This window comes from Anopheles bellator, chromosome 1 (assembly GCF_943735745.2).
Source record: "Anopheles bellator chromosome 1, idAnoBellAS_SP24_06.2, whole genome shotgun sequence".
Classification (NCBI taxonomy): Eukaryota; Metazoa; Arthropoda; class Insecta; order Diptera; family Culicidae; genus Anopheles; species Anopheles bellator.
Genome location: NC_071285.1, coordinates 59,589,282 through 59,602,175, shown reverse-complemented (window position 1 = coordinate 59,602,175; position 12,894 = coordinate 59,589,282). Strand labels below are relative to the sequence as shown.

Sequence of the window (12,894 nt, the reverse complement as noted above, 5' to 3'; positions counted from 1 at the left end):
CAAAGTCGAAGTGGAAGTGTGTCTTCTGACGCTAATAATCGATCCCGTTAAGTGATCTGTTTGACACGTGCCAGCGATAAGGTTTGCAGGTTTGATCGATGATCCACAGTCTTTGGAGTAGCAGGATTGTGTAACAAGCAAAACAAATCATCACGGAACTGCTTGACAGAAAGCGGAAACGTATTAGAAAGCATTTGTCTTCGCTTTTTTTCTCAAGCTGCAATTGCGTGTTAAAATGTTTTGCCGAGAAACGCACCCGGCGTCTCCATTATTAACGTTGTATGTTCAATGGATTGACTGTTGTTTCAGTCAAACCGATCGTCGTTCGGTTTTTCAATAACTAACCTTATCTTTTTTTCGTATGTGCATCGAAAGCTACTTGCTACTTCTTCGAATTTCTTTGCCAGCGATCCGTCTCTAATGGACCTTCGTAGCGCATTTGGCTATCGACCAAACAGTTTAAATGGCATAAAACTTGCGACGGGAGCAAAGCACCCAAACCAAATCCGCTTGATTGGCTATGGTTGTAAGAAGTAAAATAAAATTCTACGAACCGGTCGATTCTTTTTGGTCGCTGCTTGGTGCTGAACACAGACAAAGAACAGAGAGTGTTCACGTTTTGCGGCCACTGCGAGCACGTTTACCACGGCTGTCTTGTGCTGCGGCCGTGGCTGCGTTTCCTCTTGTGGCAGCTAGCACATTTTTAAAATTAGATAATGGCACGCATCGGCAATGGAGTTCAAAACGAGCGACCGACTGGCTATAATTATGTGACACGCGAGGACAACGTGCGCTTGTTTTTCACAGATTTCTCTTGTTTCAAGCTGGCGTCGGTGACGAAATTGTATATTTTTCGTTATTCTGTGTTGTTCACTTTCTGTGGTTTTTTTAAAACTATCATCTTGGTAGAATAATGCTATTTTTTTTTTAATTTCCTCACTGGTGCAACAGATGGGTAACCAAATTCCAACAAAGCGGCAAGTGCCTTGTACGAAAGCACGTGGGAAGCTCTAGCAACGAAATTCCTTCGCGGTGAAGGACAAATTAATTTTGAAACAATCTGAACCAAAATACCCCCCCGGTTCGCTTCACGCGACCTAAGCTAATCTTCCGCGATTTTTTTTATAATCGCACAAAAACTAACATCGGCCGCTGCGCGGTCTTTGCAACAACCAGAGTCACGCCGACACCTCGTGATCGCATTTTTGCCTGTACTTGCGCCGTCTCGTGTCGCGCTGCGCTTTGTGTTGCTTTGATAATGTTGTTCATTTCTTATCAATGTTGTGCCTAGGACGACTTATCTTTGCCCTAACAATTTAAAACGTAATAAATTTTCAGTTAAGTGTAGTGGAAAAGCTTTTTTTGGTATTGTTGAAGTCGTTCTAGTACATCACTTAAAGTGGTGCTTAAATTCATTACGCAAACACACGAGAATAGGATCCATTCTAATAAGTCGTGTCCCTGTTTCCTGTATGGTTCTTTTTTTAATGTGGCTGTTGGTCAATGTTTTCACTTTCTGGTATGTTGCCCACTCGTCAGACTTCAGTTTCGCAATCTGCGACGATCTTTTAGTCTCGAATTTACTCACTTCTGTTCCTGTTGAACAAAATTGCTTTTCTAGCAAAATAATGCCAACAATTTTTAAACTCTGTTTCGCTCTGTTAACAAATAATGAATACGAAGGGAGCGCGCATCTTGACGAGGTGTCGTAAACATATTCTAGACTAGATAAAAAGTCTCCTGATGCGCAATAAATCAGTCAACGCTTGACTTGCTCTCGTGCGCTCAAGTCGCTGTGAAGTGGCCTGGAATGCAAACGAGTTTCATTTTTAGCATACTGTAAATATTGTAATTGTCACCGTTCAGTGGGCTATTGTCAATAATTTTGAGTAAGCTTGAAAGCCTCGTATCGCGCGAATGCAGGCTTCTCATGCTCAGTGGACAGCGTTGAATAATTATGTTAATTGTAAAAAACCACAGTTATCTTAAAATTCATTAGCACTCGAACTCAAATGGGAACACGCAGCGGCCAGGAGACTCGTTTTACCGTTGTAAATATTGTTTTGTTCATCACGTCGTGCGAAACTTGCCTTTCAACAGGTCCATTGAAATACCCCGATTGGGCCTTGTTAGTCCAATTAAGGTCATTTGAATGTCGTTTGCGCAAGCCGAAAGCAAAAGCCAGAAAGCCGATGATTATCGAGTGCGATAACGAAACTATCACGAATCGAGTGTCAGGGAGGTAACAGCCCTTCGCGAAAAACCGAGCCGCATGGTCGGTTTCCACTCACCCGGGCAATCTAGGAATCACGACCACGTAAGCAGCAATTTGTGACCTGAATCAAAATAATAAAAAAAAATATGTCCCCACCGTTGCAACATCCAACTGTCAGCTGAAGTTCACGAGCGTCGAGCGTGTTTGTCGCGCAAAAATAAAAGAACCCGCGCCAAAGGCAAATGCCCCTTCGCGACGCCGACGGGCGGTGATAAGATGGTTGCAGCTTTGAATGAAAAATTCCACTCACTCGCAACCGCACCGAACCGGTGTACCGGGTGGTGTCGAAGAGAATAGGTGCCGATTACGGCTAATTACTTGATAAAGTTCTCCGCACCGTTTTGGAGGAACCATGATTAGACGCTTAACGCATGATAAAAGGCATGGGAAAAATACTAACCGGCCATATGCAGTGAATCATCCATCACGCTCGCCATCAATGTCCGGTGTGAATGAGTCCCACAGAACACACATAAGTGCATGGCGCTGCAGTTTTTAGTGTTTATCATCTTATGTGGAGCCTAGAGTTGGACTCTGGAGCGATGCCGCGACACAATGGCAGTTTGTTTATAAAGCATCAACTTGGTGGCGCATGAAGCGGCGCGTAGGGATGAGCCTTGCGCTGTTTATTTTTTGATAATTCTCCGTCTCGGTCTAGTGGGAGCGTCATAAGCAGCACTGTTTGGACACCGATGACCATTTGCGTCATTTCCTATGCATTCCTGCCGGGACTTATCTGATGCGGCGCGGCGCAAACACTGTCAGCCACAAACAATGTTTCTGGCCGACGTTGGCAAATCAGATCAGCGGACTGCAAGGCCGGGCTTACTGGCCACCGATAGTGTGTGATGCAATGTTCACGAACTATGATTGTACTAAATTTTTAGTGTACAGATTTCACAGCATACATTTTTTCTCATTAATAGATCTTCCCGTGGCATTGAGTTACCCGAACTGGGCCGGTATGCGACGGGTATCTTCTATCTCGATAAGAACACTCATGAGGAAGCGGAGAAAGAATTCAATTCGCTGGCAGAGAGCTTGGGACTTCAGGCGATCGCCTGGCGCGATGTGCCGACCAACCAGGATGCGGTCGGTGGGGTGGCCCGTAAGAGCGAGCCGCTGTCCAGACAAGTCTTCGTTAGCGCCGATGTCGATGATGATACGTTCAAGCGGCAGGTTAGTGTGTTTTTTGCAAAGATTACCCTCATATCGTTAGTAAAACACTTTGCTCCTGTCGTTGCCCGTCTAGGTGTACGTCCTGCGTAAGCGGGCAACTCATGAGCTGCAGCGCCCGGGACGCCGGTTCTACATCTGCTCGCTGTCGCCGAAGACGATTGTATACAAGGGCTTGTTCACGTCCGATCAGCTGTGGGAGTACTACGAGGACTTGAAGAATCCGGACTTCCTGACCTATCTGGCGCTCGTTCACACGCGCTTCAGCACCAATACATTCCCATCCTGGGAAAGGGCCCACCCGCTTCGAGTGCTGGCGCACAACGGTGAAATCAATACGCTGCGCGGTAACGTGAACCTTATGAAAGCTCGCGAGGGTGTGATGAAGAGCGAAGAGTTCGGCGCGGAGCTAAAGAAGCTCTATCCGGTCGTTGAGCCGAATCTATCCGATTCCGGTTCCTGTGACTGCGTGCTTGAGTTTCTGGCTCACGTTGGAAATCGTTCGCTTCCGGAGGTAAGGTGGCCAACAAACTATCACCCTACCAGGTCAGCGGCCTTAGTAAGCCCTTTCTAATTCCCAGGCCGTTATGACGATGGTCCCGGAGGCATGGCAGAACGATCGTACGATGTCGCAGGAGAAGCGTGACTTCTATCACTGGTCGGCGTGCGTAATGGAGCCGTGGGACGGCCCCGCGCTGATCTCCTTCACCGACGGCCGCTACATCGGAGCCATTCTCGATCGCAACGGGTTGCGCCCCTCGCGTTTCTACGTGACGCAGGACAACGTGCTCATCATGGCTTCGGAAGTCGGCGTTTACGACGTAGATCCCAAAGACGTTATACTCAAGGTAGACAAACTGTGTACTTATGCGGGTTTTTCTTTTTGTAGATTCGTTTAAAACATGCTCATAAACCAAAAAAATACCTATTGTTGTTCCACCAACCACCATCACCACCACACAATCGTATCATAACCACGCGCAGCGCGAAGCTCAAGCGCCTCCTCCATGCACGCACACACACTCTTGGCGGTGCCGCGTAGTGGTCTGCACTGAGAACGATCTAGAACAGATCAAGTGATCGATCCAAGCGATGAAAGCGCCCCCCGACGGCTCGTCGCCAGAAGTTCGACGGGGAAACGGCTTGGCGAGATGTCGTCATCCCAAGCGAGAAGCGGGGACACAAGGAAGCAATGGGCCATACGATAAGAGAACACACAGCGAACGGCTGGCGCCTCCATCGATTACTTCTCCGGCGCACGGCCCGGGACCACCAAGGCGACCATACGAGTGTGTGTGTAGGTGTGTGTGTTTGAGGATGGGAAAGTGTGGGAGGTGGATGTTTGAGTGGCTGTGGGCGCTTCTCTGTCTCCGGTGTGTACCCGTGGATCGTGCTGCTGGAAATGATCGCCGGGAATCCCGGGACACGTGAGCGGTAATGCTTCTCACTCGTAGCGTTTAAGGCACTTTCATTTCTCGTCTTGTATGTTTTTTTTTCTTCTTATAATTCAAGTCGTCCGGTCAGTGTCAAGATCGTCCTCTTCCAACTTCCAAAGCCCATATTCGTACACACAAGAACAAGCGCAAGGAACATGCCCAAAATATAACGAATCTGCAAGCGCAAACCTACTAAACATTGTCGGTAGAACCACTCATTCGTATCAAACATTTGTCAACAAGTCACTATCATTAAAAACAAACTCTGAATCAGAAGGCCGGAAGGCGCGCCACACACCGCTGTTGGCGATCAGAATCAACGCATCCATCAAAACTCGTCAAACTCTTTCTAATTCTACCAATGTTTCCCTATTCTTTTTCCTGATCAACGTAAATGCAACGTAAAATTACTCTTTCTCCGTGTACGATCGTATTACAAACTATGATCGCCGCATTGAATCAACTTCTTCGAACGATCTTGCTACGGGGCTTACCGGGGCGCGCACACAGAGCCGCTTGAAGCCGGGTCGTATGCTGCTGGTGGACACGGAGAAAAAGGCGCTCATCCAGGACATCGAATTGAAGACGGAAATTGCCAAATCTCGTCCACACGGCGAATGGTTGCAGCAACAGGTAAGGATGAAACAGTGAACAGTAAAGATTATGGGCATATCATTTTTTCTAGTGCCGATCGTAAAAGAGAATTATCTTCGTCGAATCGCACGACAGCAGAAATGATGGCGGTTGTTGACGTCCCCTAGGTCGTCCCGTGTCGTCGTACTGTGTCCAAGTGTGTTGGTCATTCCATTTAATGGCAACGAGTCCGAATAACGTAACGTGTTTTGGGTGTTTTGATAAGGATACATTTAACGGGAGACACAAAACACGTGGTATACACTAGTTACATGACCCGTAAGCTCATCGCCTGACACTGCCACACACTTACCACACTAAACATTCTGGAATCCATATTAATCTTTTTACTGTACTTTCTTTTTCTCTTTCTCTCTCTCTCTTTTCCTATGCTCGGTACAAAATTGTCCTTCGTCAATCACGCCAAACTTTGTAACATCTTTACCATCCTCATCGGTGACTTGTTTCTTTATCCTGTACTGTACTTGTTCCTTTGTTTTGCTCCGTGATATTTTATATCTGCCATCTCTTATGTCCCTCTTGCTATGCAATTGATTGTCTTACCAAATGTACAACAAATAAAAAATATTAACTTTTTTTGCGTGCCTTGGCCTGACTGTCCCGTCCGTGCATGAAACACATTACCCTGGATCCCACCTCAACATTTTACTCCGACCACCGGGCCGCTTCATTTCTAATTCCATGAAAACACGCCTCACCCATTCACGAACACAACAATCTTAAATCGTATCTCCAAACGCAAAACGTCATGACACACCCCGCCAAGATGGTAAGTGGATTAAAAGTGCCTCAGCCGTAGGCCGCTTGCAAGCTTGTCGCTCAACCGAGTGATTTTATAATTTCCGGTATCTTCTAGTTTCGCTTTTAAACACGCACTGTACCATCGCAGCCACAGGCGCTCCACGTCCCCGCTCGTTGAGGACCGGCCTCTCGAGAATATTATGCTTCTTTAACAACACAACCACTTCTTGCGTGGAACGACTCTGTTCGGTTTTGCATTCTTTTGTCCCATCGGCATAGATTCTTGTTCCCAATTGTACGCTAGCGCCTTTCGTTTAATGTGTTCAATGTTTTAGATTAATCTGAATGTTCTAAAATCTTCTTTGTTTTGCATAATATTTTTCCTTCTAGTTTCGTAACTTTTGCTGTGTTCAGTGTGATTTATGTTGATCCTTTCAAACTTTCTTCATTACGCTTGATGATCTTACTTTTCGCGTATTTTGCGCCGTACAAATCCCGAACAGATAACGATGGATGTCATTCGTCGCGAAGCAGGCGCCGAATCGAATGGTAGCCTTGTACCGGCGATCAACGAAACTTCGTTGGCGACCGATCGCAAAGGCATCTTGGATCCTCGTTTGCCGCTGTACGGTTACACGACCGAAACGATTCACATGCTGCTGCTTCCGATGATCAAGAACAAGAAGGAAGCGCTCGGGTCGATGGGCAACGATGCGCCGCTCGCATGTCTTTCCGCCTTCCAGCCGCTGCCGTACGAGTACTTCAAGCAACTGTTTGCCCAGGTCACCAACCCACCGATCGATCCATTCCGGTAAGCATGGCCGACGTTGCCTTTGCCGTCCACCGAAAGTTGCGTTCTAATTCCCGGTGTCTTCGGTAGTGAAAAGATCATCATGTCGCTGCAGTGCCCGATGGGGCCAGAGGCGAACCTTCTGGTGGCCTCGCCCTCCCAGGTACATCGCATCTGGTTGGATAATCCGATCCTAAGCATTCCAGATGCTGAAACGCTCAAACGGAATCAGCATCGTGGATGGAAAACTAAGGTTCTCGATATTACATTCCCAGCGAACGAGGGTCCACCGGGTTACCTCAATGGGTTGCGGCGTGTATGCGCCGAGGCGGAGGCTGCCGCCCAGCACAGCTACCAGCTGTTGGTGCTGTCCGATCGGGCGGCCGGCGCCGAACGGGCCCCCATTTCGGCCCTGCTGGCGCTCGGGGCCGTCCATCATCATCTGATCGAAACGCGCCAACGCATGAAGGTCGGTCTGATCGTGGAGACGGCCGAGGCCCGCGAAGTACACCACGTCTGCGTGCTGCTCGGCTACGGTGCCGATGCAATCTGTCCCTACCTGGTGTTCGAGATGGCGAACGCGTTGCGCGACGAGTGCGTGATCGATCCGTCCCTCACCGACGATGCCATCTATCGGGCGTATGCGACCGCCATCGAGACCGGCATCCTGAAGGTGATGGCCAAGATGGGCATCTCGACGCTCCAGTCGTACAAGGGCGCTCAGATTTTCGAAGCGGTCGGCATGGGTACGGATGTGATCGATTTTTGCTTCCGCGGCACTCAGTCGCGCATCGGTGGCGTCAGCCTGGAAGTGTTGGCCCGGGAGGGTCTCGAGCGGCACGAGCTGGTGCACGGCACGCGACACTCGGACGCCATGATCCTGCGTAACCCGGGTCAGTTCCACTGGCGTGCGGGCGGCGAAGGGCACATCAACGAACCGGCTGCGATCGCGGCCCTTCAAGAGGCGGCAGTGAACGAGAGCAAAGGTGCGTACGCCACGTTCCGTGATACGACCATGCACAGCGTACAGCTGTGCACTTTGCGCGGTCAGCTGGAGTTTGTCAAGGGACGACCGAAGATTGATCTCGCGGAAGTAGAGCCGGCCAGTGAGATCGTCAAGCGCTTCGCGACCGGCGCCATGAGCTTTGGCAGTATTTCACTCGAGGCCCACCAGACGCTGGCCATCACGATGAACCGTATCGGGGGCAAGAGCAACACAGGCGAGGGAGGCGAGAATGCCGATCGCTACATGAACCAGGATCCGCAGCACAATCGGCGTTCGGCCATCAAGCAAGTCGCTTCGGGCCGGTTCGGAGTGACGGCGGCCTACGTTGCCAACGCGGACGATCTACAGATTAAGATGGCACAGGGAGCGAAGCCGGGCGAAGGCGGTGAACTGCCCGGGTACAAGGTATCGCAAGAAATTGCCGATACGCGCCACTCGGTGCCGGGGGTGGGTTTGATTTCTCCACCTCCCCACCACGATATTTACTCGATCGAGGATCTGGCAGAGCTGATCTACGATCTGAAGTGTGCTAACCCTAAGGCACGCATCAGTGTCAAGTTGGTGTCGGAGGTCGGTGTCGGAGTGGTTGCGTCGGGTGTTGCCAAGGGCAAAGCAGAGCATATCGTCATTTCGGGCCACGATGGTGGCACCGGTGCGAGCAGCTGGACCGGCATCAAGTCGGCCGGACTACCGTGGGAATTAGGGATCGCCGAAACCCACCAGGTGCTTGTGCTAAACGATCTTCGGTCAAGGTATGGCAGTGTTAAAATTGTGTTTTAATTAAACGGGTCCCTGCTAGTCACAAGTCTGGCAAAGGAGTCACCGTAAGAGTCGAGTGAAATGATCGCTCAAACTAACCAATGCTACTTTCCACATTCACAGAGTTGTGGTGCAAGCTGACGGTCAGCTACGTACCGGTTTCGATGTGGTTGTTGCCGCCTTGCTTGGTGCGGATGAGTTCGGTTTCAGTACCGCCCCGCTCATCGTAATGGGCTGCACGATGATGCGCAAGTGTCACTTGAACACGTGCCCGGTCGGCATCGCCACCCAGGATCCAGTGCTGCGTGCCAAGTTCGCCGGCAAGCCGGAGCATGTGATCAACTATTTCTTCATGCTGGCGGAAGAGATCCGCGAGATCATGGCTGGGCTAGGATTGCGCCGGTTCCAGGAACTGATCGGCCGCACGGATCTGCTAAAGATGCGCGATACCGTATCGTTCAAGGGATCTCTGCTCGACCTCCAGATGCTGCTTAAGAACGCACTGGATCTTCGCCCCGGCACGAACATTGTCGGTGGCTCTCTGCACCAGGATTTCATGCTAGAGAAACGTGCCGACAACGAGCTGATCAAGCGAACGATGGCGGTCATCGAAGGTACTGCTGCCGATCCGCATTTGACGATCGGCATGAAGATCAACAACGAGGAACGAGCATTCTCCAGCACGCTGAGTTATGAGATTGCTCGTCGCTACGGAGACGCTGGACTACCGGAGGGACGCTCCATCACCATCAATCTAGCCGGATCGGCTGGCCAGAGCTTCGGGGCGTTCCTGGTGCAGGGCGTCAAGATGACGTTGGAGGGTGATGCAAATGATTATGTCGGCAAAAGCCTTTCGGGTGGCACGATCGTGATCCGGCCACCAGAAGGTACCACGTTCGAGTCTCACCTGAACGTGATTGTGGGCAACGTGTGTCTCTACGGTGCCACTGCCGGACGCGCTTACTTCCGCGGTATCGCTGCTGAACGGTTCTGCGTGCGCAATTCGGGCGTCACGGCCGTCGTGGAAGGTGTCGGTGATCATGGTTGCGAGTATATGACAGGCGGAATGGTTGTCATTCTGGGGCTAACCGGGCGTAACTTTGCCGCCGGTATGTCGGGAGGCATCGCCTACGTTCTAGACGTCGATGGAACGTTCCGCTCGAAGGTGAACCCCGGCATGGTCGAGCTTCTGGGGCTCGAGCTGGACGAAGACAGACAGACAGTTAAGAATTTGCTGCAGGAATTCATTGACGAAACCGGGTCGGAAATCGCGAAGGAACTGCTGTCAACGTGGCCCGAACCTTGCCAGCAGTTTGTGAAGGTGTTCCCTTACGAATACCAGAAAGCGCTGAAAGCAATGAAGGAGCAAAGCGTGGCCAAGGCTACGGTCGCTACCAACGGTCACCAGAAGCAGGAACCGCAGGTGAAGGATATCGAGGAGTCGATCCAGGATGCGGCGTTGGCGAAGAAGAAGCTCGACCAGGTGTTGGACAAAACGCGGGGCTTCATCAAGTACAAGCGCGAGGCAACCGTCTATCGCAACGCGACCGAACGTCAGAAGGATTGGAAGGAGGTGTTCAACTTCCCGCACGTGCGCCAGAACTTGAAAGTGCAGGCCGCACGCTGCATGGAGTGTGGCGTGCCGTTCTGCCAATCGAACTCGCACGGTTGCCCACTCGGCAATATCATTCCGAAGTGGAACGATCTCGTATTTAATGGCAATTGGCAGGAGGCCATCAATCAGCTGCTGCAGACGAACAACTTCCCCGAGTTCACGGGCCGTGTCTGTCCGGCACCGTGTGAAGGGGCGTGCGTGCTTGGAATCTCGGAACCGGCCGTTACGATCAAAAACATCGAGTGCGCCATCATCGATCATGCATTCGAGCAGGGTTGGATCAAGCCTCATATACCGCAGGTTCGCACTGGAAAGAGGGTTGCCGTAGTAGGATCGGGTCCCGCCGGTTTGGCCGCTGCCCAGCAACTGAACAAAGCCGGCCACCTGGTGACGGTGTTCGAACGCAACGATCGCCCCGGCGGTCTGCTGCAGTACGGCATTCCGACCATGAAACTCTCGAAAACGGTCGTACAACGACGCCTGGATCTGATGGTGACGGAAGGTATCGAGTTCCGGTGCAACACGCACATCGGTAAGGACATCATGGGATCGCAGCTGGAGCAAGAGTACGATGCAGTTCTGTTCACCACCGGAGCTACCTGGCCACGGGATTTGAATCTTCCCAACCGCGACCTGAAGGGAATCTATTTTGCCATGGAGTTCCTGGAGGCGAGCCAGAAGAAGCTGCTTGGAACTCGCCCGGAATGGATATCGGCCGAAGGCAAGGATGTAATTGTTATCGGTGGCGGCGACACTGGGTGTGACTGCATCGCCACTTCACTGCGCCAAGGAGCCAAATCGATTACAACATTCGAAATTCTTCCCGTCCCCTCCGAGAAGCGCGGTCAGGATAACCCATGGCCACAGTGGCCACGCATTTTCCGGTAAGCTTTTCCACAAGGCGATCGATGAATTGGAATTCAATGTTTTCGTTGCCTTTTTCTGAATAGTGTCGACTACGGTCATGAGGAGGTTCGTGTGAAATGGGGCAAGGACCCACGGCAGTATTCTACCACGACAAAGGAATTCGTGAGCGACGGCGACGGTAACATCAAGGGTGTGAACACGGTGGAGGTCGAGTGGGCCAAAACTCCGACCGGCCAGTGGAATATGAAGGAAGTTGCTGGATCGGAGAAGTACTATCCGGCCGATCTGATCCTGCTGGCTATGGGCTTCCTGGGCCCGGAAAAGCTGGCCCCGTCCGAGATGAGTAAGTTTCGGAAAACATTTCACTTCAATTGTCGGTACTCGGAATTATTTCTTTCTTGAATTTCCTGTCATTTCATTGTAGAACTGGAACTCGATGGTCGAGGCAACATCAAAACCCCCGTGGGAACGTATGGAACGGCCAATCCGAAGGTATTCGCTGCGGGCGATTGTCGCCGCGGTCAGTCGTTGGTGGTTTGGGCCATCTCTGAGGGAAGGCAGGCGGCACGGCAGATCGATGCGTATTTGATCGGCAAACCTAGCGCACTTCCCGGTCCAGGCGGTGTGATCGATACCACACGATCACCGATTGCCGTAAAGGCGTAAGCGACAAATCCCATCGGCACAACAGACAGACAAACTTAAAGGTGTCCAACGCGAAAAATCCATAACTCCGACAAAGTCGATTGTTAATTTGTTATTTCGACATATGTATTATGCGTGAATCGATTGTCTGCTATCGTTATCCACCACAAAATTGGACCTACCGAAAAAAAATTGCATTGATATTGCATTGGCGGAGTAAATTCCGGTTCAAGTTATCACGAGACGAACTCAAAATTTAGGCATTGCTTGGCAAACCAGCTGCAAGTGTTAAATTGTTCTTCACTTCCCACTTTAATGCACGCTGCTTTTCAACTCATCTCCGACCATTATTCCAGCAAGATTCAGTATATGCATCACCGGAAAGCGCAAACAGAGGAAGAACACTGGGCATGACTTATGTTTATAAACGGAGCTCAATTGGCAGCCATTTGATGGCGATTAGGTGTAACCGCGACGGGTCTCTTGCATCTCTTAGCTGATGTAGGTCGTTGTTTGTAATTTATTTAAATCTTTCTGCGCCCTAGCTGCGAGTGCTTAATGATGTTTGCACTTCTTCCCTTCTTAGGAACGCGATTAATTATCATATTCCGCTCAGCGGCGAGGGTTGAATAAATAGGATTGCATTAGTTTTCTTGAACAACGTGCGGCGGAACCGGGAGCACCGTTCCAACTTGCATTATGCGATTATGGTGCGATACTCTTCGGTTTCGCACATTTACCTGCAACCTAAGCATAGGCATGCCCCCGTGGGGGGAGCAAATATAGGCCACGATCTGTGTTACAGACTTCGGTAAGGTATCTGGTAAGCAAATGTTAGGGCATTTGATCCATAAGTTTTGATCTGTTTTCGGAAACTCACAAATTCTCCACCGAAGAGAAGAGAAATATATTATTTCTTTTTTTGATTTC

General features: G+C 50.4%; 2 protein-coding genes across 3 annotated transcripts in view; one reads left to right on the top strand and one right to left on the bottom strand.

Annotated features, from left to right (window-relative positions):
* LOC131208948 (DDB1- and CUL4-associated factor 8) overlaps positions 1-1,670 on the bottom strand; it is a 16,797-nt gene extending 15,127 nt beyond the window's left edge. The window contains exon 1 of the mRNA XM_058201898.1: positions 1,589-1,670. The gene's annotated coding sequence lies outside the window, so the exon portion shown is untranslated. The remainder of the gene's footprint in view (positions 1-1,588) is intronic.
* Positions 1-12,894, top strand: part of LOC131208922 (uncharacterized) — a 14,144-nt gene extending 1,250 nt beyond the window's left edge. The window contains exons 3-12 of one of the 2 annotated variants that reach the window (XM_058201874.1): positions 3,202-3,454; positions 3,528-3,965; positions 4,033-4,299; positions 5,398-5,520; positions 6,308-6,310; positions 6,786-7,093; positions 7,163-8,830; positions 8,961-11,336; positions 11,403-11,662; positions 11,744-12,894. In XM_058201874.1, coding sequence (XP_058057857.1) covers positions 3,202-3,454; positions 3,528-3,965; positions 4,033-4,299; positions 5,398-5,520; positions 6,308-6,310; positions 6,786-7,093; positions 7,163-8,830; positions 8,961-11,336; positions 11,403-11,662; positions 11,744-11,985 — 5,938 coding nt within the window. In that variant the 3' untranslated portion in view covers positions 11,986-12,894. The remainder of the gene's footprint in view (positions 1-3,201; positions 3,455-3,527; positions 3,966-4,032; positions 4,300-5,397; positions 5,521-6,307; positions 6,311-6,785; positions 7,094-7,162; positions 8,831-8,960; positions 11,337-11,402; positions 11,663-11,743) is intronic. The other variant, XM_058201866.1, reaches the window with a different exon arrangement.